This window comes from Pezoporus occidentalis, unplaced genomic scaffold (assembly GCF_034315485.1).
Source record: "Pezoporus occidentalis ecotype Australia unplaced genomic scaffold, CSIRO_AGI_Poc_V1 ctg99, whole genome shotgun sequence".
Lineage (NCBI taxonomy): Eukaryota > Metazoa > Chordata > Aves > Psittaciformes > Psittacidae > Pezoporus > Pezoporus occidentalis.
In genome coordinates this window covers 412,728-437,016 of record NW_026916358.1, presented here as the reverse complement: position 1 = coordinate 437,016, position 24,289 = coordinate 412,728, and the positions used below count along the sequence as shown (strand labels likewise).

General features: G+C 40.5%; 1 protein-coding gene across 2 annotated transcripts in view; it reads left to right on the top strand.

The window, feature by feature from the left end:
• Positions 1–24,289, top strand: part of GAS6 (growth arrest specific 6) — a 39,915-nt gene that overhangs the window by 3,613 nt on the left and 12,013 nt on the right. For both annotated transcript variants that reach the window (XM_062607033.1, XM_062607032.1), the window contains exons 3-10: positions 9,983–10,007; positions 10,789–10,851; positions 14,657–14,779; positions 16,322–16,441; positions 18,570–18,695; positions 21,251–21,372; positions 22,106–22,224; positions 22,621–22,810. In XM_062607033.1, coding sequence (XP_062463017.1) covers positions 9,983–10,007; positions 10,789–10,851; positions 14,657–14,779; positions 16,322–16,441; positions 18,570–18,695; positions 21,251–21,372; positions 22,106–22,224; positions 22,621–22,810 — 888 coding nt within the window. The remainder of the gene's footprint in view (positions 1–9,982; positions 10,008–10,788; positions 10,852–14,656; positions 14,780–16,321; positions 16,442–18,569; positions 18,696–21,250; positions 21,373–22,105; positions 22,225–22,620; positions 22,811–24,289) is intronic.

The following is a 24,289-nucleotide window of genomic DNA, read 5'->3' as shown; positions in this document are numbered from 1 at the left end:
CTGAAACTTTTGTTTCTGCCTTCTGAGCTTGGTCACATGGAGTAACTACTTAGGTCATAGCAGAAACAGCTACAGCTACTTTTTGCACTGTGCTGAGCCGTGTGGATAACCTTGTCGTAGGCAAGCTATGAGGAGCACATCAGTGCACTGCTCATCTGTGCTGCTGTATCTCCCACCTTTTATGCTTTAAAGCATAAAGTGAGCATGAATGTAGGCATTTGGCTGTTTTCTGTCCCATGGAAGCAATAGTCTTGCAGCCTTGACAACTGAAGGTTAATTTGAGATTCATTAATAGCTTGTCGTTTCTCTGACCCGAAGAAAGGCTTGCCATATGAGCACAAGTATTGTTTCTCTTCCCTTTCCCTCCATTAGGTGATCTAATGTGAAGGAAATGTATGAGTCTTCATTAAAAACCTTGCCATTCTTAACTCTGTTATGGTTGTGTGAAGAGAATTTGCAGGCCTAATTTCAAGACCTGTAACCTAAAGATGTGATAGGAAAGTGCATTAACTGATTCAATCAGACAGATGAAGAAAGGCTGTAGTGTAGCTTGTGGTGCATATATATATATGTATATACACACATATATATATTATATATATATATCATAATACCCTTTTTTGCATGCCTTCCATTGTTTCAGTGAATAGCTTTCCAAAGCAACATCTGCAGGCAGTCAGCAGGAGATACACATTCTCTGAAACCTGAATGCGGGTGTTGCCACATGTGTGATTACTTACATCAACTGCTAAGAATAGTGTATTAGGCAGGGCTAAATAGTCATTCATTTGCAGGCCAGTGCAGCTTTTGTCTTTTATGTTACGGAAAATATAAATATCAGCTCACCCAGACTGGAGGAAGGAAGATCAATTGAAAGGTTTTTATATTGTTTTCTTTTTTTTTAGGGGGCAGAACAAAACCCAGTCTGTGCCATTTGTATGACTATACATGGTAAAAACAAGTGTGAGCCTGGGTTAATGACTCCTGCAGCCTATCTATATCTTTTTCATGACGTTGATTATAACATCCTTAGATATTACAGCAGAATTCTGGGATGGTTCCCGTTTTGCTAGATTGAGGTACCAAACAGAAACATGGAAAAATAATACGTTGTGAAAAAATAAGGGTGGAAGACATGTTCATGGGAGGTATGAGGACTGTTTCTAAATGTGATCTATTATAAAGATATGCTAGGTGTGATAGATGAGATGAAGTTGCAAAATATCTTTGCGATAGAGATAAGAATGTTATCTTACTTGAAATGTTGATGGGGCCTTATAAAAAGCAGTACTGCAGAAATATTTAACCTTGGTATGCAGTCAAGGTATTACAGCTTATTAACTGACTGATAAACTGCCCTGGAATTTCACTGGCCTGTTCTAAAAATGTGGTCATCCAAGGGGCAGAAGGGAGCGTAGTTAATGGTGTTCTTGGAAACGCTGATTTCGCTGAAGAGTAAATACAGCAAAATGTGTAAGCAGTTTCTCTGTTTTGAAAGGCTCAGCATAGGAAACACATTCAAATGCAGCCTCTTGTAATCTGGTATCACAGTATTATCAGTACAGCATTTGTCACTGCACATCTTGCTTGCTGTTGTTATTGTTGAAAAATTAGTGGTCTTCCTGCAGGTCACTATTAGATTTGCCATGCTGTATGCTTTGAAAGGCCCACCAGAAAAATCTGATGTAGGTCAGCCTGGCTGCCTGTGGTTACTGTTTATGGGTTTGTCCCTCAATAGAGTACCTTGGAGAGCTAGCTGGTTTTCGCATGCATGCAGAATAAACATCCAATTGACATGCAGGGACATGAAAAGTTCTCATGCTTCTCGAGGGACTTGCATCTAAGCTGCTGTTAAAATCTATGGCTGTACATAAAATACTGGCAGAGAATCACAGAGTAACTTTAAGGGGACTGAAGAGGTCTCTAGTCCACCCATCTAGTCCAGTTTCCCACTTAGTGGCAAGAGTGGCAGTGAGACCAGACAAGGCTTTTCAGGGCTTTTTTCAGTTATGTCTTGAAAATTACTGATCCTAACAAAGCATCCAGCAGTGTCAGCATTCTTTCTGCTAGGCTGGGTTAGGGACAAGCCGAAATGCAGATGAAACAATGTTCAGGGTGTGATAATGGCCAGTTTGGTTGGCTTTCATAATGTTAGTGGTTCATTGGTTTTATTTCTTTATTTGTTCCACTATGTGATAGGGTCATGATAACACAGACAAGCTGCATGCATAGACTAGAGTCATCCAAACTTTGATCCTTTAGGAGGGGTGCTTGGCAGACAATATTTAGGTCTTATTCCTAAGAATAGCAAGGTAAATACACACTTGTAAATACTAATGAGAAAAGTATGAAGGCATGTAGGGGGAGGAGAGGAGTTACCGGGAATGTTAAGGAGTGTAAAATTTCTTGGACTAATTTAGTGAGTGTTGTGTAGTCTAGACATGAAAAATACTGATACCATCTTTAAATACAGATGTCATCATCCCTGTATAGATTATTCCTCTCTAGAATCAGGCAAAAATCTAGTTTTATCTGTTGTGAAAATTCTTCTCAATATGCTGACTTGTTATGGCATTTTGAAAGTGTGGAAGAAGGACTAGATTTATAGCTGGTATAAATTGCTGTATCTTTTCTTGTCGGTGCAGAATTCATCTGAGAGAGGGAAGAAGTTACTGGAAAGCTCTGTGCTAGTGCTTTAGCCTGCTGGGATTCAGTATATGGAAGAATGGATTCCCAGGCACATTGGTACCTACTTAATAGATTTTGAAAAAGAATATATAGGGAGGTTAGACTTTTGCCCAGGAATGTATTGCAGGAGAGAAGGAGGATCTTGTGAAGAAATCTGCGTGTCGACCAGATGTTCTCCATTCCCTTTCTTTCTTCTCCCTGTAGTTTCTTATAAGGGAAACACAGGACGGGAGAATATTGTACCAAAATCCAGTGGGTTTAACTGATCTGGAAGGCAAACAGGTTGGGACTGTGGAGCAGGATGCATGTATCTACTTGGCAGTACAGACACAGCATTTGTGGTGATGGAGTTCAGTAGCAGGAGGGTGACAAACGTATTCCTGCCTGCTTTAGAAAGCATTTATTACCTAAATGCTGCTTTATCAAAAGTTATTGAGAATGGTGAACAAAGCTTGCTGTTTGTCAAAGCAGACACAGCTCCATTAGCTTTGCTGGACTCATGCCTACTTGATCTTCATCTGTTTCCACTCATGTGGGTTAAACCCAGAAGTTCAGAATAAACCTGGAAATACTGAGACAACACATCATGAAAGTGCTATGTGCTAATCCCCTTGTGCATCAGGACGGAAGGAACAAGAGAAGACAAAAGTGGCTAAAATTACACTGAGGAGCTGTTTAAGATAGAATGGAAAAAGATGCAAAAAATGGTAAATGGAAGCGGGGGGATTATACAGTTTTGGATCAAGAAATGGTAATGGAAAAACAGATGAAGTTAAGGTAAGGCAGTTCTTTTTTGAGGAATGCAGCTGCCTAAGAATCAGGTAAGAGACTGAGGAGAGGGTTTACTTCTCCTCCCCTCACATTATTTTTCAGGCTTTGATTTCATGTCTGAGAGCTCAGCTGATGTAGTCAGAGTAAGCAACTCCCTTGCCTGTTCTGTTCGTCCTTATTGCACAGCAATTTGTGCAACTGCATGGACCACTGTGAGTAACCGATCTAAAGAAGAGTAGTCTGGAGAGAAAAATTCTCAAGCCAATGAACAACCAAGCCTTGGAGAATCTGATCAAAGTTTTTCATCAAGTCTCCCTTCTGTATCTCTGTCTTCATCACTGTTTTGTTGCGACCTGCTGTCCTAGAGGCTTTCCACACGTGCACATGACTGTGGGGAAGTATCCTTATTTATTCTTTTGGGTTTTCTTCCTGTTCTTTTGAGTGACACCTAGAGGAAAAGCAAAGTTGGAAAGTAAGGAGGATACTCAGGGAGGGGGACAAGTGCTGCTGTTGTCTTCACTCTGCACACCTACCAGAACAAAAGGGTGCGTAAGTGAAGAAGTAAAAGGAGAATGGGTCATGCTTGCACTGTACAAAATCTTGTTCATCTGGAGAACCACCACATTTAGCTGATTCCTGGAACAGGCAGTCCTGGTTCACTTCCAGAAAACATTTAGGACCGGAACAGATGAGCAAAAGTTACTTAGTTATTAAAATAATGAATAGGGAAGTATGAGATCAGATTCTGTCACAAGGATCTAGTATTGTCTCAGGTGTCACTTCCCTATACCTCGCTTGCCTGTCCCGTCTGAGGCCAAATGCAGCAATTACTTAAAGTGGACGAGGGCTGGTAGTGTGAGTTGCAACCTCTGCAGCTAAGCAAAATCTTAAGAAACATTTAAGAAAATAAAATTAGGTTGCTGCAAGGGGAAAAATGCAGTATTTCTTCACTTCCATGTATAAAATGTTACAGAGCCTCTAAGAGAGATCACGAACATTTAAATCATGTTGGATAGGATATATAATCTGTTCTGTTTTAAATACGGCATAAATGAGTGCAGAGTAATGACACCATATAGGATGTTGAAGGGCCTTTTACTTATGCTGTTTTGCCTAATTTGACTGAAGTTTCTAAGTGAGTCTTAGTTTAACCACACGAAAATATTGTAACTATTGCTACAAATAAGGATTCAAACAAGCAACACTGAGTGAAGATCTGTTATTAAACTGAGATCTTCTTTTCAAATTGCACATTAATACAGCTGGAGGGAAAGTAGCCTTTCCAACCCTAACTATTCTATGATTCTATAATTCTGAAGCAGTGGAGGAAACCTCAAGGCATTTGGGATTGGATTGCATGAAGAATAACTTAAAAGCACATGCAACCAACTCATTGGAATGACTCTATAAATTATTTTGGTTGGAATATTTGGAATCAGTTGGACCTTGGAACCAGTTACATCCATTTCACATCACTACTTTACAATCAAACCTCAGGCCACATATAGAAATCATCTCTCTGCCCCTCCTACGTCTTTACAAATGTAAAGTACCTGTGGTTTTGTCAGCTGGGACATGCAGGAACTTTTTTTTTATTTTTTCCTTTTATTACTTTTTTTCCTGTAATTGTGCATTGTGATCATTGGTGGGGTTTTTTGTTATTGCAGAGCAGCATCTGCTGAAGTGGCACCTCAGTAAGCTGGTGGGAAATAGTCCTGCCCCTCAGAACAGGGCAAGGGAAACTGTGACAATAGATGCTTTTTTATCGAGCTTTCAGGATTCTGCAGAAATGCCTACTCTCTATGAAATGGGGGATGCTGGAGAGGGTGATCTTGAATGCTTCTTGTCTGGAGAGATGGTGGAAGGGGCAGTCACAGTCTTTGTGTGCCAGAATAGCTGGACAGCGTGGATACTTTACAAACGGCCACTAAATCTAAAACTACCCTAAGCATCTACAACTTCGGTAGTAAGAGATGAGAATCTGAGGGTGCTTTTGTAGTGTACCCTGACCTGCTTGCTTCTTTAAAGCCTCACTTGCCAAATTGTGGAGAGAAGTTCTCTCAGTGCATTGCATGGAGAGGGCAGATGGGGCCAAAACAAAATAGGAAGCAACCTGGCTGAGTGTAGTTGTCCTCACAATGAGAAGGAAAGTTTGTTCAAGTAGCATGGCATTGATTTGAGCATAACTTCTAGAACTGTAGGTTCTACCTACGTATCATCTGAATTGCAGGACTGCTTAATTGCATTGTATGGGAGGAAGGCCTCGTTAGCCAGCATCAAGTTTGCCATGCATCAAAAGCCTAGGGCTGAGTTTCAAAAAATGCAGAGAGCTCTTAAGCATTACTGAGATTTGCATTCTCAGGTGATAACAGTTAAACAGCTGTCAAACACTATGTTATAGCAAATTATGGTTGGTAGCGGCTGTTTCTTTGCAAGGATAGTGCAGGACCACAGTGTGGAAACACGAAGTACATTTATAAACAAGGAGGTCTGGCCATGCCCAAGACAAACATTCAGCCCTGAAGGAAAGAGGAAAAGGGAGAGTCATTATGTGGAAATAAGAAAAGGGCATGATGTGGGAGTTGTTGCTGCTCTCTAAGAGGTAACTAGGTAACTAAGAAAGTGCTTTTTAAAAATTACCAGTGCTAACAAGTCTGGGAGATCCTCCAGTGTTAGCAGTGCTGCAGTCACAGAATCACAGAGTGGTTGAGGCTGGCAGGCATCTCTGGAGGCCATCTGGTTCAACACCCCTCCTCAAGTAGGGCCACTAAGAGCCCATTACCAAGGAACATGAACTGTCCTTCTGTAAACTACATCTTTTATGTGCTGACACTACAGCTCAAACATGACCTTGATTAGATTTCAGTGCTGATCAGGCTTACCTGACCTAGTCCTCAGGCAAAACAGACAGAAACAGTTGGCAGGCCCTTTTGGCTGAGTTTTCCAATGTTGTCAATTACTTTAAGTCACAGTGAGCACATTTTCCTGGTGTAGACAGGGTCATTGTTATGTTTTCAGAAGGGCTATTTTTATACAGTGAGTCATGTTAACGGCTGTTCTGATTTGGTGTTCTTCCACCTTCTTTAAAAATGAAGCAGGACTAATGCATATTCAGTATAACTTTACAAACTTCTGTATTTTACCTCTAAGAGAGAGTTTGGCCGTGGAGCTGAAAACAGATGGTGACCCTGTCACTCTGTAGGTTTCCTTTGGCAGGGAAACTGATATAGGTACTTCTGTCCCTTCAACTTCACAGCTCTCTTTGGAATTGTTACCTTCACTTTGCTGTTCTCCTCAGCTGTTTCAGTGCAGGGTATTGTGGGGGTAGCTCCATACAAACTGTTCTTCACTATTTCACTGCAACCATTAATATTTGGAAGAAAAAACAAGTAAAAATGAACATCCTGGAGTTTTGGGGGTGTTTGGGTTGGATTTTTATGAGGATATTTTTAAATTTCTGCTCTCTTTTCATTTTAGACATTCCTACTAAGTGTTGCATGACTGTTATAAAGGTAGAAACAAATTCTGGATGTAGGTTGGAGAGGAACTTCTTAACCTCATGAAGAAGTGTTTGGTATCACTCTACCCTGGAATAAAAGCATGGACTCTTAGATTTTGTGCTACAGTTGTGGAAACCACTAATTGTGTTTAATGCATTGAAAGCCTTGCTTCTAGCATGTAGATGTGTTCATGTGAAAGGGGCACAGGCAGTAGGGCTTAAATCTTTCCTGGTAAAGCACGGGTCTGTCACCTGGACAGCAAGGGAAGGGTCCTCAGAGTGAGCTGAAATAAGCAAGTCATCACCTGCCTGGGGGGACTGGCCTCCTGCCGTCCTTTCCACTTCATTGAAGTGCAGGGTATTGTCTTCCTCTTGCATGCACTGGGACATTGCTACTGGACAGATTGGATAGAAAGCTTGGTGAGGTCAATGTCTATACAGCAGCTTATACAGAGGATGTTTATGTCCAACATGTATTTGTTTATAGCTTTTTATTTAAAAAGCCCATTGCTTCTGCTTTTATTTTAAGCACTAATTAGGAAAGCAAATCCAAAGAGGAAGGGCTGACAACATTTAAATGTTGACTTTTTTACTAGAGTCCAAGCTGAAAATTTAACAGTCAGTATAATTCTGTGGTGATTTTTTTTGTTCCATCTTTTGCCTGAATGGAAATACATTGTCACTGTATTTCTAGACACCTCTTGTAAGGAAAACTAATTATGGAGAAAACTGAAAAGTTAATCAAGCAAGAATAAGTGATGTTAGAACCTGTGATGATGTTACATTACTTTAGAGTGGTATTATCAGCAGGAACTGTAGACCCGGAGAAGTGCTTCTGATCAGCAAGTAGATTTGGGTTAAATTTCTATTAATAGCCTCCTGCTTAAATCACTTGCCTCTGTTATGTATCTTGTGAAATGAAGCTTGTGGTGGTACAGTGTTTTGGAATTTCACTTTTCTGCCGATCAACTGTCTTTGAATCAATATACAGTCAGTTTGCATTTGGAAGGTTATTTGTGCAATGAAAATAACTAGTTACCATAATATTTCATTCAAAAGTAAACTCTGTGCAACTTTTCTAGCACTCAACTCATTCATCAGAGGTCAAGTGAAAAATGAAGCCATCACTGACTTCAACCAATTAGGCTGGTGGCCATGAATATGAAAGCTTCTATTTCTTGTCAGTGCAGAAAAAGTTGTTCTTGCCAGTGCCTGGATTATCCTGCTGGTGGTTAAACACGTCTGAGCATTTTTGTGTCGTGTATTGAATAAAGAGGAAACAGTAAGAAACATGTTTGGAGTATTTCATCACATGCTGCTTTTTCTCCCTGAGTACTGGCTGAAGTTCAGTTTGTGGCTGTAGCACAGCTGGGCACCCATCTAAGTACTTGGACTGCTTAGATTTACATTTATTTTGACTGTATTTTTTTTTTTACTTGTCTTTTCTGAAAATAAACCTAAAAAATAAAAGAGGGAGAGGGGCTCATAATGAGGTCTGAGCTCCTCACTCAGTTTGTTAACCCAAGAGATACATACTACAGAGCTTAACCAGAACTGAATATCAGAGTAAGTGTAAACTACTTCTTTCTTGATGCTTTCATGATTTAGGCTGAATATTTACATGGTACATTTCAATAACTGGAGCGTATTTGCCAGAAGCAATTGCTTTTTCTGGTGAATGACAGCAATGCAATTGATTGCATTAGACAATCTGGGTCAAATTGAATCACGGTGTGTGCTGTTTCTGTTGTGTGTACATGCCTGTATATATGCCTGAGCTTATCCAAACACCCGTAATAAGAGGAGAAGATAAAATAGTTTCTTATCTTGCACATGGTATAGACCAAATTAATTTTGTCGAATACAGGGTATTTACTGTCCCAGTCTCACTGCAGATAGCAGTATAGGAAATTTCCTCATGTTGTAGGAAAGAGAATTATGCTTTCACAATTAGCTGAGAAATGGTTCATTTTAAGGAAAAAAGGCATAAACACTGATAGAATCCATAAGTTTTCCCTCACTGCATGCCCCAATGACAATTTTAACAGCACTTGAACTAGTGTTTATGCATTACAAGACCTGGTATGAAGTGAAGTTGGAAAGAAATGCTGTTTCCTGGCCATGAATTTTTGTATTTTTTTTAAGAATGCAGTTTAACGATCAGCTCAGGCCTGTCTCCCACCCTTCCATACAGCACGGCTGTGTTTTCCTGCTGTTGTTCTGTGTTGGTGCAAGCAATCGTGCCACTGGCAAGGCCTCACCAAGCTGAATATTTTTCTAACGTGCAAAGTTAAATCCATATCCTAGCAGCAAACTGTTGCTCTCCTTGTACAGCTACGCTTTGTTGACACAAGGTAAGGAAGAGCAACGCATGGTCGTGTACCATAAGAGGAGTGGGAATGCCTTTTTCAGTCTAATTTGAGATTAATGAATATCATTTCCCTTCACTTGCAAATTTCCATTATTCCCTGATGTGAGCAGACCATCTATCTCCACGATGTGATGGAGTGGGCAGTATGGCAATGGGTCCTGCTAGAGTTGTAGGATGCTTGTTGTAAGAGCAAATAGTACCGTTTATTTTAGTGGTTGTAGTGTTAGCATGCTGCCTGTGTTCTGCATCAGCAGAGTGCATCCAAGGAGGCACTGAGTGACTAAACATACTTTCCCACTGTGGTTTTATCTCTAGATTCCTCTTCCTTCCCCTACCTTATGCCATCATCAGCATTGTTGCCTCTTGGATAGTGGGCAAGTGGCTTCATGCTCTGCCACTTACCAGGTCAGCCGTCGTCAAAAAAATACGTGGAGACTGGAGCTAGTGTTCCTTTCCTTTTCAAAAGACAAAATGCATATGTGATACTGTGCTGCTTCTGGCTCTGAATAAAAAGAAATTGTTGGTGTTTGGGCCTTGTTAAATGACTACCACGTGAAGACCACCAAACTAACAGCAGCTCTTAAATAAGTGTGATGAGAAAAGCAAATATTATTAAACAAATCTTTATTTTTGTTTTGTTTTTTCTCCTACAGGAATATTTTTACCCGAAATACTTGGGTGAGTTGGAGCTTTCACTTGCACTTTTATGGCAGTGCTGGTATCTGGTGCCTAACACTGGAGCTTGTCACAGCTGAAGTCTCTGCTAAGGAAAGTGATGGAAATCTGATTGCAATAAACATGCTTTGATAACTTTTAAGATAGACTGTAAGCTCCTTATGTGATTTTGAGGTGTGTTTTACTTATGTATAGATTTGCATACAGAGATCCTTATGTGTTTTCTGCATGTTAAAATGTTGATGTTGCATTTATATCTTAGTAGATAATTTTAGCTCTTCTGTCTTCCCTTTTTAAGTCAGCTATTAACTAATCTCCTTATCTTAAAAATAAAAACATGCCTTTACTTATTAAACCGTTGGCTTACTCTACTGACTGTATCATAGTCATGGCACCATACTGGTTTTTATTTGCCTTTAATATGTAGTACTTACGATCACAAATGCTGACAGTTTGAGAAAACTCCATGTGCTTTTTAGATTTTTTAAGAGATTTAGTTGGTCAAATTTGATGAGCTACTAACATGCTTTTAGAATCATAGTAGCATCTGGTTAAGTGATCATCCTTTTCAGATGGCTTAGAACTGTACTGTACACCCGAGCTAAAATATTTTAGTGAACTTGAGAATTTTAAGGCATCTGGGAGATAATAAAATTGCATCGATTTTTCCTCCATCCTCCAAATCCTTGCTCAATGAATCAGCAGGTCAGGTATCATTTGACACACTTTGAACAGCTGCCATGTCATCATTATAATAATAATAATTTCATTTTCTGTTCTTCAGCTTGTATTCAGAAATATGGGTCGCCGTATACAAGGAGTCCTGATTTCCTTACATGCGTTCATAGTAAGCACTTTTGTTTTGCATCTTGTAGTTAAATATTCTTTCATTCTACCTGAAGGAGTGGGACCAGCTCAGCCATCTCCATTTTTGATAGTATTTTAGTAGTGATCTTCCTATTCTGTAGGCATGAGACTCCGCATCACTTTTCCTATATGAGCAGCAAAAAAGATCTTTTCCTTTTTATAACCTGTCACCACCTCACTGCTGTGTTTCAGTGCTTCGGTATTTTATGATGCACAACATTTCTTTCCCACCAGTTTCCCAAGGTCTGAATAAACTGAAAAGCAAGAGGGATGAAAAATAGGATTTACCATAATGTTATACCCTATGCTTGGCCTTTCATTGTCTTTCCTCTTAAATAGTACCCCTGTTATAGGAACCTTAATAGCTTACCCCTGTTAGGAAACCTTAAAAAAATCTTTAAATCAAACACAGGCTTGTGTCAGGCTTCTTTACAAGGATATTGGTTTCAGGCATCACGTGACTGTGCTTTAAATACCGCAACCTTTACAAGTTCAAATCAATTTGGAAGTCAAACTGTTATCTTTGTAGAGGGGAAAGGGGTATATTTGTTCGCCGCTAACACTAGAGATCAGAATGTAATGAACAGTTCTAATACCTTCCCAGTTCCCTCTTGAAGCTTAGCAGTCCTAAAGGTATAAAGCTGCATAAAAGTTCTAAAAATGTTCTGGGAGCAGATCGGTTCACATGGGGAGTAAATCACATGTGTTCATTTATTTTCATTTTTACCCCTGTGGTTCAGTCTTCATTGTGAACAATCTTGATTAGTCATGTCTTTGTCCCAGTGCTGCCAAAGGAGCATCCGGATTTACTCAACCTCTCATGTTTATAAACTTCATTACAGCAGTTTTTGAAGAGTGAATTCCAAGGTTTGTAAGTGGTATGTGAAGACTTGCCCTCATATAGTGCAGAACACTTACAGATGTTCGAGTCCTTTGAGAATTCTAAAATCTATGGTAGTCATGTCAGCTGTGGTATGCCAGGTAGTTCAAAGTGGAACGTAAGACTAAATGCTTCCTTTTGTTCATGTGTGTGGCACAGTGAAGAGGCAGGAGTTTCTGCTGAAAATGACATTATCAGCTGGGAACACTTGCTCCAAACAGCTAATCAATGTTTTAGAAATGTAAGTCTAAATGATAGTGATGAAAAAATGAAAACTAAATAATTGTTTTTAGGGATTTTTGCCCTTTGCAGATGCACTAGTTTGGAAATAAAATTATAATGTTTTCTCTCATTAAAGTATTAAAATGGCTGAGTTTTGGCTAGCCATTGTCAATTCATGGGAGAAGTAATGGAGAAGGAGCCCGAGACACACTTGGAAGAATGACAGGCTTTGTGCTTGGCCAGTTCCAATGTGCCTCTTAATTCTTCACAGATGCTGCCAAAAGGGTCTGTAGCTATGTGAAGCTGTGCCCACAAGACACATTTAAATTTTGTCTCTTAACAGCTTTTCTCCTCTCAAAATAGGGTAGTGGAAGGCTCTTTTAATCTGGCATTGCAAAGACATTGCACAATCTAAGGCTGGAGGATGATCAACTAGACTAGTTTATACTAGAAATAGGATAGAAATTTTAACTGTGACAGTAATTAGATAGCTTAGCAGAGTATTTGAGGATTCTCAGTTTCATAAGATCTTTAGATCAGGGCTACGAGTAGGATTCAGCTCTGGATTCAGAGAGGTAGATGCAGGTGTTTCCAGCATGGGTACCTACATGAGCAGTATTCCCATCACAATCAGTGGGGAGTTAACCTAGGGGGATTCCATTGACCAAACTGTGTCTACTCTGGGAAGAGCTGAATCATTCTATGGACTTTGTTTGTTGTACTGACTAGATCTCTACTTACTGCAATGAGAATTTATGACAACTGCTTTGCAGATAGATGCTTACCTTACGCACAGGTACCTGTACTTTTGTCTGCGGATCTGCAAGGTTGTCAGCCAGGAATTAAGGATTTGTCTGGAAAATTCCACAGATTTTTTTTTTAAATGAAGCTGCATGTGACCTTAAAAAGCACAATGGGATTTTTGTTAGGTCATGAGTGTCTGCTTTTTAATAGTGAGTGCCATAACCTTCACAACCTATCATTTTCCTGATGAAGTTTTAATTTGCACTATTTTGTGAATATCAAAAAGTAAATTGGCAGCACAGAGTAATGAACTGGAAGCAGCAAGCTGTGTACTTAGGTAAAGCCTTCTTTCCATAGACTTCAAAAATGGAACTGGTAGTTCTATTCTGTCCACACTTACGAGCTATATATATATGTGCTATGAGAAATAGCTCAAAACACATTAAAAGGTCATGCTCTTCATTACTTTTAAAATCTGTCTCATAAATTAATGGAAACAAAAGCTTCATTTTCTCTTGTGGTGATTTAAATCAGGAGCAACTTCTGTGAATCTGGCAAAATTACACAACTATGAAGCCACCAGGAGAGTATAAGCCTGTGCCTCATGTTCTCAAGCTCTCATGATAAGAGGAGCAAACTACTGGCACAGTGTTGTTGTGATAGAAATGTCTGAGGTTGTTCCTGCCCTTCACCGTGGGTTGTGATAGAGTGGTATTCACCTGGGCATCATTACTTCCATCTGGCTCTGCAAGGCACATCAAAATCCAGTTTGAGAGAAAGAATCAGAATCTTGAGGATATACCAGATAAGTCATGCATAACCCTATTGACTTGTTTTGCTTATCATGTGACTTTGAAAACACTGCCATGTCTGGGAGGCTTAGATTGTGCTGCTTCCAAACTTGGCTTACTATACCTAAACCATTCTGTTTACAGTATACAAATTTTGGTCTGTCTAGGAAAAATGCTGATTACAGCTTACTCTGCCTTAACCTTCCCTGTCCTTCCCCGACTTCTCCACCTCCAGCAGTGTATTGTCTGGGCAGTGATGTATTGGGAGGTATTCTGGCAGGTGTATGTTCAGACAGCCCATGTAGCTGTGTTTTCTTTTGTGTGGACTGGCCTCCTTTTTGTTGGGACAAGGGTATTCCCTTACGCTTCCTTTAGCTATCTCTGCCAAGCACTGTCCCTGGGTGTTTTATAGCTAGGTGGGTAGGTAAATTTGGAAAAGTGATGTCCGTTTGTTGAACAGTTACTTGATAATTTGATATTTGTTCCTCCAGTCCTCCCCAAAGTATGGTGACCATCCTCTTGCTGCTTTTCTATGGAGAAAATCCAGTGTGGTGTCTGTAAACTGGATTAGTGGTTTGCCATTCTTATGCTGTTAACACATTGGTCTTTCCTTTTTTTTATTCTCATTCTACGCAATAAAAAAAGCCTGAATTGGACAGCTCTGACAAAAATTTCAGGTATAAACCTTTGCTAGCCATAAATCTATCAGCCCTGGTAAGATCCTCAGTTGAACTACTGGGAGTAATTTAAAAGCAAACTCATCCTATCTTGAGCACTTATTACTTTAGTTGCTACCTGCTTTGTATTTTCTTCAAAGTAGGGAGTGTGAAATTAACTTTCTTAAAAACAAGCTACTTTGAGTTGCTTCTTTCAGGGTGTGCCCCTCAGATACAGGGTGGTAGCTCATTCCCTTTTGCAATGAAATGAATTCCACTGTATGTGCTCTACAAAATTCCTGGCACAGCTTGTTCAGCATGTGAGCACTAAGAATTAGCTTCTCGTTTTGCCAGGTGTATTTCTGGTAGTAATTCCCCATTACTGTTTAAGCTTCCTGACTTTTAATGAGAGTAAAACACCCAGTTGTTAGTAACTTCAATGTATTGTTCTCATTTTGTTTACTTGTGTTTTTTATTCCTTATATAAATCAGATTTGCCAAACCAGTGTTCTCCTGATCCTTGTCACAAAGAGGGGACTGTCAAATGCGAAGATCTCAAGGGGGACTTCTATTGTGAATGCAAGCATGGCTGGCAGGGAAAAACATGTGAAAAAGGTAATTGGGTTTCATTATCTTTTATACTTGTAACAAACATGTATTGGGTTTTGTGATTTTCTCAAATGGTCACTGATACTGCGCAATTTGAAAGTCACAGAACTGAACCTGGATTGCATGCTGCTCATGTTTTTATTGTCTGTGAATCAGGTAACTCTTTCACATCAACATTTTTAGACATTAATAGAACTCAGCTTGGTCTTGGCAAGGTACCCTAAGAAGTTATGCTTCCACTTTCTGTGTCACCCCTCTGAAAGAGACAGCAGAAGTAGAGTTGTAGTGGCTTTTCAAGCAAAACTACAACAGCTGCTGCTGTGAATCCTGATGTGACAGATCACAGACTGCAGAGACAGAGAAGCTGGCCCATCTTCCTTTCTGGCATGCCTGCAATGGGAATAGTGACTTTCAGCAGTCAAGTTGGGGTCTGAGTCTGATGATACACAAACCAGTGAAAGTAATCTGCTAAAGCCTCCTTGCTAATAGGACCTTATTCCACATCCACTTAATTCCAGTGTGTATTTGGACCACCTCCTAAGAGAATGTTCAGGCAGAAACTATTTGTGCAAGAAGTTCCCGGCCCCCAGAGGGATTTTCTCTATTCTCTTATGAAATACTGAAGTTATCTTCCCTCCCTTTGTTTTCTGGTTCCTTTTTAATTCTCTGCCTGCAGGGTTTCCTGTTAGGGCCACTGCTTTTCTGCCTTCCAATATGAAGTTATTGCCAGAAATCACATTCAGCCAGTCCAGAACTGTGGCAACGAAAACAGCAGGAGAGTCAAAGCCTTTCCTTCTGATGTAAATATTGTGGGGAGATGATAGGATCCCTCACAAGCAGTATATTTAAGCATTTGAGACAGTTGGCTGATCAGTATACAGTCAGCTTTGAGAGCTCAGCAGCTGATTATTCTGAAACATATCCCCTTTTTTTTTCTTATAAAATGGCATGAAATGTGTTGTTCTACCCATCAGCTATCTCCTGAGTCCATATACAAGCAGGATATAATGAGCAGGTAAGGCAGATTAGTGGTGTAATACAGGCTCTTCTGGATCCAACAGGCTTTTGCTGTGAATTTCTCTGGAGCATGGTTTAGGTGACAGTGCTCAATAGCTGTGAACTTGAAGTTTTTTGTCTTCTCATGAGTTCTGTAGTAGTAAGGATTTAGTGTTCTTGTTTTATTTAAAGCTTTCATCCTGAACTTATTGGTCAGAGTATAATTTTAAAAGTTAAGTTATGATACAAAATACATTAGTTATAATTAGCTTGCTTTTCTAAACAGTGACTGACGATACTCTTCTGCATTCTTAGAGCTGTGAAGGAGATACTCAACTACAATTCCTTCGGTCTTTTTTTTTGTTAAATGAACTTGAAGCTAACTTTCTTGAAGTGTTTGAATGAAATCTCTGTGCTTTTTGTAACCATCATGTTGCAGCTGTAACAGTGTTTCTTCTTTGGTCTTTCTCTTCCCCAACACCTATCCCATTCTCACCCTGCAGATGATTTACAGAGGTGAAAAGCTGACTGTGACACTTTTTTTTGATGTAGATATTGATGAATGCAGAACACAGAATGGTGGCTGTAACCAGCTCTGCCTCAACAAGCTTGGCAGCTACCGTTGTTCATGCCTCAGTGGTTACACTCTTAAAGACAGCAAAACCTGTGAAGGTAAGCTTTGATGGGCCTCTCAGTTTGCTTCAGTGGATGCTTAGTGACTTGTGACTCTCATTTGATGCTTAGTGACTTGTGACTCTCATTTCTGAGAGCTGGGTAGCACTGAGCAGCCCTGTTCTAGTCCCTACCCCAGCTACCAGAGACTTGCTGGTAGCTCCTCTTAGCTGGGTGCTCCAGCCAATGCTACATGCCTGGGCTTGTCAGCAGTCACACCATGCTCACACCATGCTACTTGCCAATATCATAACACAGGCGTGATTCACAGAGGATTTGTGGCTTGGATTGTGCTAAGTTGGTTTAGCCAATCGGTACTCATCCTGACATTGAGAGAGGGGCTAGCCAAATGCGTTGTTATGATTTTTTCCAGTCTCATGCTGTTGTAGTATACAGGCCATTTGTTTTTCTTCTGTATGTTTCTTATTTTACTTTCTAAATTTGGATATATGCAGCAGCTAATGAATTCAGATAGTGCAGATGGATAAATTCACTGCAAGTGAATATTAATAGCTGTAGAAAGGCCCTAGTGAAGGTTGGCAGCTATTTTACCTAGCAGCTGAGAACAGAAAGTGAGGATCTGAAGTATTTGATTGAAATTGCAGAATGAATTTACATAACCAAAACTTGAGCAACTGAGATTTTAAAAGTGTTAAGAAACAGCATGCTGAGGCAGACTCGTTAATGATCACAGATGGCTGTTAAAGGTATGTGCATCTCATGAAGAAACAGGCAAGTCTGTGTATGTACCTTCTATAGATGGATGTGATGACACACTTGTACACAGTTTACATACCTGATCTGAACAACATCGTTAATGCTACCAGCAAAAACACACAAATCAGGATTTTATTTCTGTCACTTTACATAAATAAATTTTATTTATTTTATTTCTGTCACTTCCACTGTGAAAAGTGACAACTCTGTAGATTACATGATATTCCTTTCTAATGGCAGCAGCTACTTAGAAGAGCCAGCCCCACTTTTGAATTGTCCTCTGGTGCCAGTTGGCATGGGCAGGTGGACAGAGAGTGGGCTCATAATTACATTTGGTTTTATATGTATATATATTTGTATAATACCCTAGTCTACTAGAGCACTGTGAACATAGTGTATAAGCATTCTGCAGCTTCAGCATGTGACCCTCTGTTTGTGAGGTTACTGTCAGCTGTGGTTAATGCTAGCTGAGATTTATCATTGCATTTCAGTTTTCTTTCACATTTATTCCTGTCATTATGTGCACATACCAAAAAGTTAAGTTTTGTCTGTTGATTTTTAGACTACGTTGCATAGCATACTAAATAGACTACCATCGGCCAGTTCACTCATGCATGGAACATGTAATTGTAGTTTTAACATGTCCGGGAAAGCAAAAGTAAATATTAAACTCTCAGTACACTGCATATGTTTTGTCAACACCAGGATTTTGCTGGGTATTAGTTAAAATGTTAGAAAAACACGTATTTGTTTTTATCGTCCTCCAGTTCCATCCTACTGCCTGCCTTCATGGTGAAAGCCCACAACATCTCTCAGACATAGAATCATAGAACAGTTAGGGTTGGAAGGGACCTTAAGATCATGACTTGTTCTCTGACAAATTGGGCTGCTTCAATTCCCCTTTGCCACTACAGATCAGAAGATTTAGACCTTAGTTTTGTGAATACATGAAAAATTACTGTTTGCCTGTCTGAGGAAGGAGAAGAGAAATCTCTGATGCTCCACAGGCTGCATGTTCCTTCTGTGTTTAGGTAAAATGCATACTTGCTGTTCCTCGGTTCCTGCTTTTTTTTCTGTTTGCAGCTTTTTCAATCTCTGTTTTCTGCCCCTGAATGGAGTGGGGCTTTTTGGTTTTGTGGGAGTTGTTCTGTTTTACAGCTATTCTCCTGGCTTGCTTTGCATTGATTTTTCAAGTAGTGGTTAATGGCTTAAAGAAAGAAAGACCAACTAGTTTTGAAAGCCTCAAGTCACTTCCTATAGCTAGGTAACCCTAAAGGTAGTCTTAAAGATACTGTCTTTTTTAGTTACCAAAATAACAAAGGGCTCTCTTGACCCTAAGCCCACTCCAGTGTGGGAACACGAAGTGATTACACTCTTCTGAAGTCATGTTGTTTAATTGCTTGTTTTGCAGACATAGATGAATGCACAGCATCAGCAGACATCTGTGGAGAAGCTCATTGTAAAAATTTAATAAGTTCATACGAATGTCTTTGTGATGAAGGCTACAAGTATGATGATGTGAAAAAGACTTGTCAAGGTAAGGTCATAAAATAACACCATGTTAGCATTTATTGCATGATTCAAAGCTCTAAGACCCCAGAAATTTAATTTCAGACTTCAGTAAAAGCTTTTCATAACAAAAATCTTGCTTACACACTGGTCTTCTGTTCCCTTTCTGTAGCTGTAAGTTTGCAGTTTGCAGTCATCATAGAATCATAGAATAGTTAGGGTTGGAAAGGACCTTAAGATCATCTAGTTCCAACCCCCCTGCCGTGGGCAGGGACACCTTACGCTAAATCATATCACCCAAGGCCTTGTCCAACCTGGTCTTGAACACTGCCAGGGATGGAGCATTCACAACCTCCCTGGGCAACCCATTCCAGTGCCTCACCACCCTAACAGGAAAGAATTTCCTTCTTATATCCAATCTAAACTTCCCCTGTTTAAGTTTGAACCCGTTACCCCTTGTCCTGTCAATACAGTCCCTAATGAAGAGTCCTCCCCAGCATCCCTCTATGCCTTTTTCAGATACTGGAAGGCTGCTATGAGGTCTCCACGCAGCCTTCTCTTCTCCAGGCTGAACAGCCCCAACTTTCTCAGCCTCTCTTCATATGGGAGGTGCTCCAGTCCCCTGATCATCCTCGTGGCCCTCCTCTGGACTTGTTCCAACAGTTCCATGTCCTTTTTATGTTGAGGACACCAGAACTGCACACAGTACTCCAGGTGAGGTCTCACAAGAGCAGAGTAGGGGGGCAGGATCACCTCCTTCGACCTGCTGGTCACGCTCCTTTTGATGAAGCCCAGGATACAGTTGGCTTTCTGGGCTGCAAGCGCACACTGAAGCCAGCTCATGTTCATTTTCTCATCAACCAACACCCCCAAGTCCTTCTCTGCAGGGCTGCTCTGAATCTCTTCTCTGACCAACCTGTAGCTGTGCCTGGGATTGCTCCGACCCAGTTGTAGGACCTTGCACTTGGCATGGTTAAACTTCATGAGGTTGGCATCAGCCCACCTCACAAGTGTGTCAAGGTCCCTCTGGATGGCATTCCTTCCCTCCAGCCTATCAACCGAACCACACAGCTTGGTGTCATTGGGAAACTTGCTGAGGGCGCACTCAATCCCACTGTCCATGTCAGTGACAAAGATGTTGAACAAGACCGGTCCCAACACCGATCCCTGAGGAACACCACTTGTTACTGGTCTCCAGCTGCACATTGAGCCATTGACCACAGCTCTTTGCATGCGGTCATCCAGCCAGTTCTTTATCCACCAAGTGGTCCATCCATCAAATTGATGTCTCTCCAATTTAGAGACAAGGATATCGTGTGGGATGGTGTCGAACGCTTTACACAAGTCCAGGTAGATGACATCAACTGCTCTACCCCTGTCCATCAGTTCTGTAGCCCCATCATAGAAGGCCACCAAATTGGTCAGGCAGGATTTCCCCTTAGTGAAGCCATGCTGGCTGTCACCAAGCACCTTGTTGATTTTCATGTGCCTTAGCATGCCATCCAGGAGAATCTGCTCCAAGATTTTGCCAGGCACAGAGGTGAGACTGACTGGTCTGTAATTCCCTGGGTCATCCATTTTCCCCTTCTTGAAAACATATATCCTTGAGTTCATTGAGTTTACAGTCATTTTTGATGACTTGAATCCAGCTGTATGAGCCAGAGTACTGAGGTTTCTTGAATATATGACAAGTACAAGATCTGGTAGAAGCTCAGAAGCTTCTGTGCATGTTGCTGTCTCTCTTTGTAGGACAAGAAAAGGTACAGAGCTGTAGCTGTTGTTCTTTCAAAACCCGTCTTGTGATATTACACTGAACTAGGACTTTAATATGCATTGGAACCATGCACAGTTCTGCTGGCTACACTGCCTGCAAGCTTTCTCAACCGAGTAAGTTTTGAAAGTGTTCCAAAACTAGCACTGTTCCCTGCCTTTTGTCTAAGTTAATATAATGACTTGAATTACAAGCCACCCAGCCCTACCGGCCTGTAAGTGTTTATCTCTGCCTGAAGAGATCCCTGTGGGCCATCACGATTTGTTTTCCTACATTTGTTTGTGAGAGGATAAAAACAAACCAAACACAAAAAAATAAGGAAAAAAAAAAAAGAGAAAATAATGAATGAGAAATTCAGCTTTTACTTTGTTGAGGATCCAGCTGCTGAGTAGCAATGAAGCAAGCAGTCCTTAAGTTGAACCTGAGTTGAAGGAGCAGGAACCAGTCAGCGCAGGCATACCAGAAGGGGCATGAAGGGCATGAAGGGAGGAGGTTTTGTCTAGAAGTTAAGAGGCCAGGGCTCTGCAGCAGCAGACAAGGAGTTGCTCTGCTTCCAGCCTTCCCACTGGCTTGCTGTGTATATTTGGGCAGCTGGAATCTGTCTGTGAAAACAAATTCGTGCAGATGCTAATTCTAACCCTTCCCTCCTATAAAGATGCAGCACAGGGTAAGTACTGGCTACAGAGCACTTGGCCATGCTCAAATGACAGGTGCTACAAAACAGCACTGATAATGTGTTTTTTTTCACTCAGATGATTCATGTTTAGACAAACTCGGTGTTTTCTCCTCTCTTACTTTCTGGTTTTGTGTAGATATAAATGAATGTGAAGAGAAGCTCTGTGAACAGACCTGTGTCAACTTGCCAGGAAGTTATACCTGTCATTGTGATGGCAGAGGGGGAGTAAAACTTTCCCAGGACATGAATACCTGTGAGGTATGTTGGTCTTCATTGCTGTAACTGCAGAACAGCCCTTTATTTTACATTGCAGTTAAGAATAACTGATGAAGCTCTGGACCAAAGCCATCTAAGCTGAGTGACCAGCAGGAGAGTATCATATTGGCAAAGTCATGTGAACTGGTGACAGTAGTTCTCCTGAAAAGAAATTTCCTTCTGAAAGTCTCTCTTCTCAGTCTCCTCCTGTCCCCGTTCCAGAAAGAACATGCCAGTGATAGCTGTGTCACCCTCTGTTTTGCTATGGCTGCACAAGCTTTTCTGATTTAGACCCAGTAGGACAGTGTGAAGGTCTCAGGGGGGATGGTGTAAGTTATGGACCAACACTTGGCTCTTAATGTTTTTCTCCTCCAAGCATTTGGGGTGGATGGGCTTCAGTGGCACAAGCTGCCTCTGCAGTAAACAACCAACAGCAACTTCTTAGCATATGTTTTGTGGCGGGCATGATGCTGCAGTAGAAACTTTGTGCTGTACCTTATGAGTATGATTTCATTTTGCAGCAGGAAAACATTCCTCCAAGGCAGATAGGGGGGAGGAGGGAAGGAAAGAGGAAATGTTCTCAGTGCCAAAACAACTGTACATTGAGAATATAAACATTAAGATGCCCTAACCTACTATGTGAATAGCAACTGAATGAGAAAAAAAGAGGAGGCATACTCTGTGATTCTGTTTCTGCTGTGTGAGGAGAAAACTCAAAAATATGTTTTGATTATAGAACATAATACCATGTGTGCCATTTGCTGCTGGAAAAAGTGCTAAATCTATGTACCTGGGGAGGATGTTCAGCGGCGCTCCTGTCATCAGGCTGCGCTTCAAAAGGAAACAACTGACGAGGTGAGGACAATTTAGAATGACAGTCAAATGCACCATCTGGCTTAATGCGTGCAATGGAGTTAAGTTGTTACAGTAACAATTAGTCCTGTCATCATCGTTATTTGTTTGGATTATGGAGTCCTGTAAGGCAAAACATTACCCAAACTAGTAATTGAGAAAGGCAGCCTTGACCACAGAACTCCTAGGATAATTGCCGAAGTATAGTAATGTATTCTTTATTGTTGACGCTATTTTAAAACCTGACTTCACAACTTAAGTCTTTCAGGAGTGCATTAAAAGCTAGTGTGTTTTAACAGAGCTTTGTAACTGCTAGAGTTGATGCTATCTGTATGGAAAGTATTTTGTGGTTTTTGAACTCTGCATAACTAATTTATTTCTTGGCACCTGTGCGGTCAGACTTGTGGCTGAGTTCGACTTTAGAACCTTTGATCCTGAAGGTATCCTTTTCTTTGCTGGAGGCCATCAAGACAGCACATGGGTAGTGTTGGCTTTGCGCAAAGGACGGCTAGAACTGCAGCTGAAATACAATGGGATAGGCCGCGTGACCAGCAGTGGACCAGTTATCAACCATGGCATGTGGCAAACGGTGAGTCCAGACCACTGCTGACATCTTATCCTTTCTTGGCTTGTTCTTGAGGGGCTCTGTGAAGTGCAGCTAGACCTTGTGTATTCTTGAGGAGATGCTTTTCCAACATGCCTATCCATTCAATGCATGCCAGTACATTATACATTTGAAGGCGAGAGTGGGATATTTTTCTTAATAAATTGAATTACACTTTATATGCATTATAAGCTAGATTGCATCACTAATTTGCACAACCATAGTAGACACAGTGACTTTGAGACACAGCAGTGCTCAGCTGACTTCACATGAGTTTGAGAAGATGCCTTCCGGTGAGGGTTGAAAGAGAGTAAGAGGGAAGGAACTCCAGCTGTTATTTTAAGGAAGTTTCAAAGGGTGTTTATATGATTGCTTTTGTTTATTCATCTGTTTGTTTGTTTAGTCACAGGGCTCAGACTTGGCAAGTCTCTTAACCTACCCTATCCTTTTTTAAAGTCTTTTGGCTTGTTTATACACAAAATAGACTATTTCCCTTGTTAGGGAAATTTGAGGTCTATTAGAACCTCTCTATTTACTAATAACACAATTCGAGCAATCTCAAGATGCTGTGCATCTTGGAGCTTGTAAGGATTCATGCTCTTTGACACTCTCACAGAACATTTCCTGGTGATTCTGGAAGCATCATGGGTACTACCATTTGTGACAGGATCATGAAAAGCATCCTGTAGTATGAACTACAGTAGATACTTGCAATTTATATATGCCTCTTCAGTTCTGCCTTTTCCTTTCCTTTCGTTTTACTTAATTAAATTAGATCTTTTGACTTTTAAATTGATGTGCATCTTGGGGAATGGGTGGGAAATTCTGAGTAAACTCACATGAGAGACAAATACAGATCCTGGTAACTGAAGAATTTTCTGTGTAAAAAAAAAATAAAAATAATCAGAATTATGCATTAAGGAAAAGAGCAAGGTGGGAAAATTTTGTTTCTAATGAATAAGTAAAGAAGTCGTTGAGTGAATTCACTGTCAACTACTGACATTTGGTAATGTTTTCAGCAAACGAGGTGATGTTTAATTCAGTTCCTTTGCTGTCAGTGAAACAAATTTAGATTTCAAATGGAGAGCTATAAAGATTCAGCAAAGCTGTAGATAAAATGTATGACATGCTGGATCTTTACAGGCAGGAATAGCCTCAAGCCACTTCTTACTGAATTTGTTGTAAGATTTGTTCTGCTGATTTGAAATATGGCAATTCTGATTGCCTGCACAGAGAGGATGGAGATGAAAATTGTGAGAAGCAGCACTGATGACACTGGGGTGACTTGGGAGTCACAAAAAACAGTCGTTACCAAGGTAAACCGTTTAACATGGGAGCATAACATACTTGCTAAGTGCCAGACCTCATTATGATGTAATTACAAACTTTCCAATGTTAGTTTTGAGGAGACAGCTGAAATGTATTTTTTTTTAATCAAGAAACACAAAAAATGTTCGAACACAT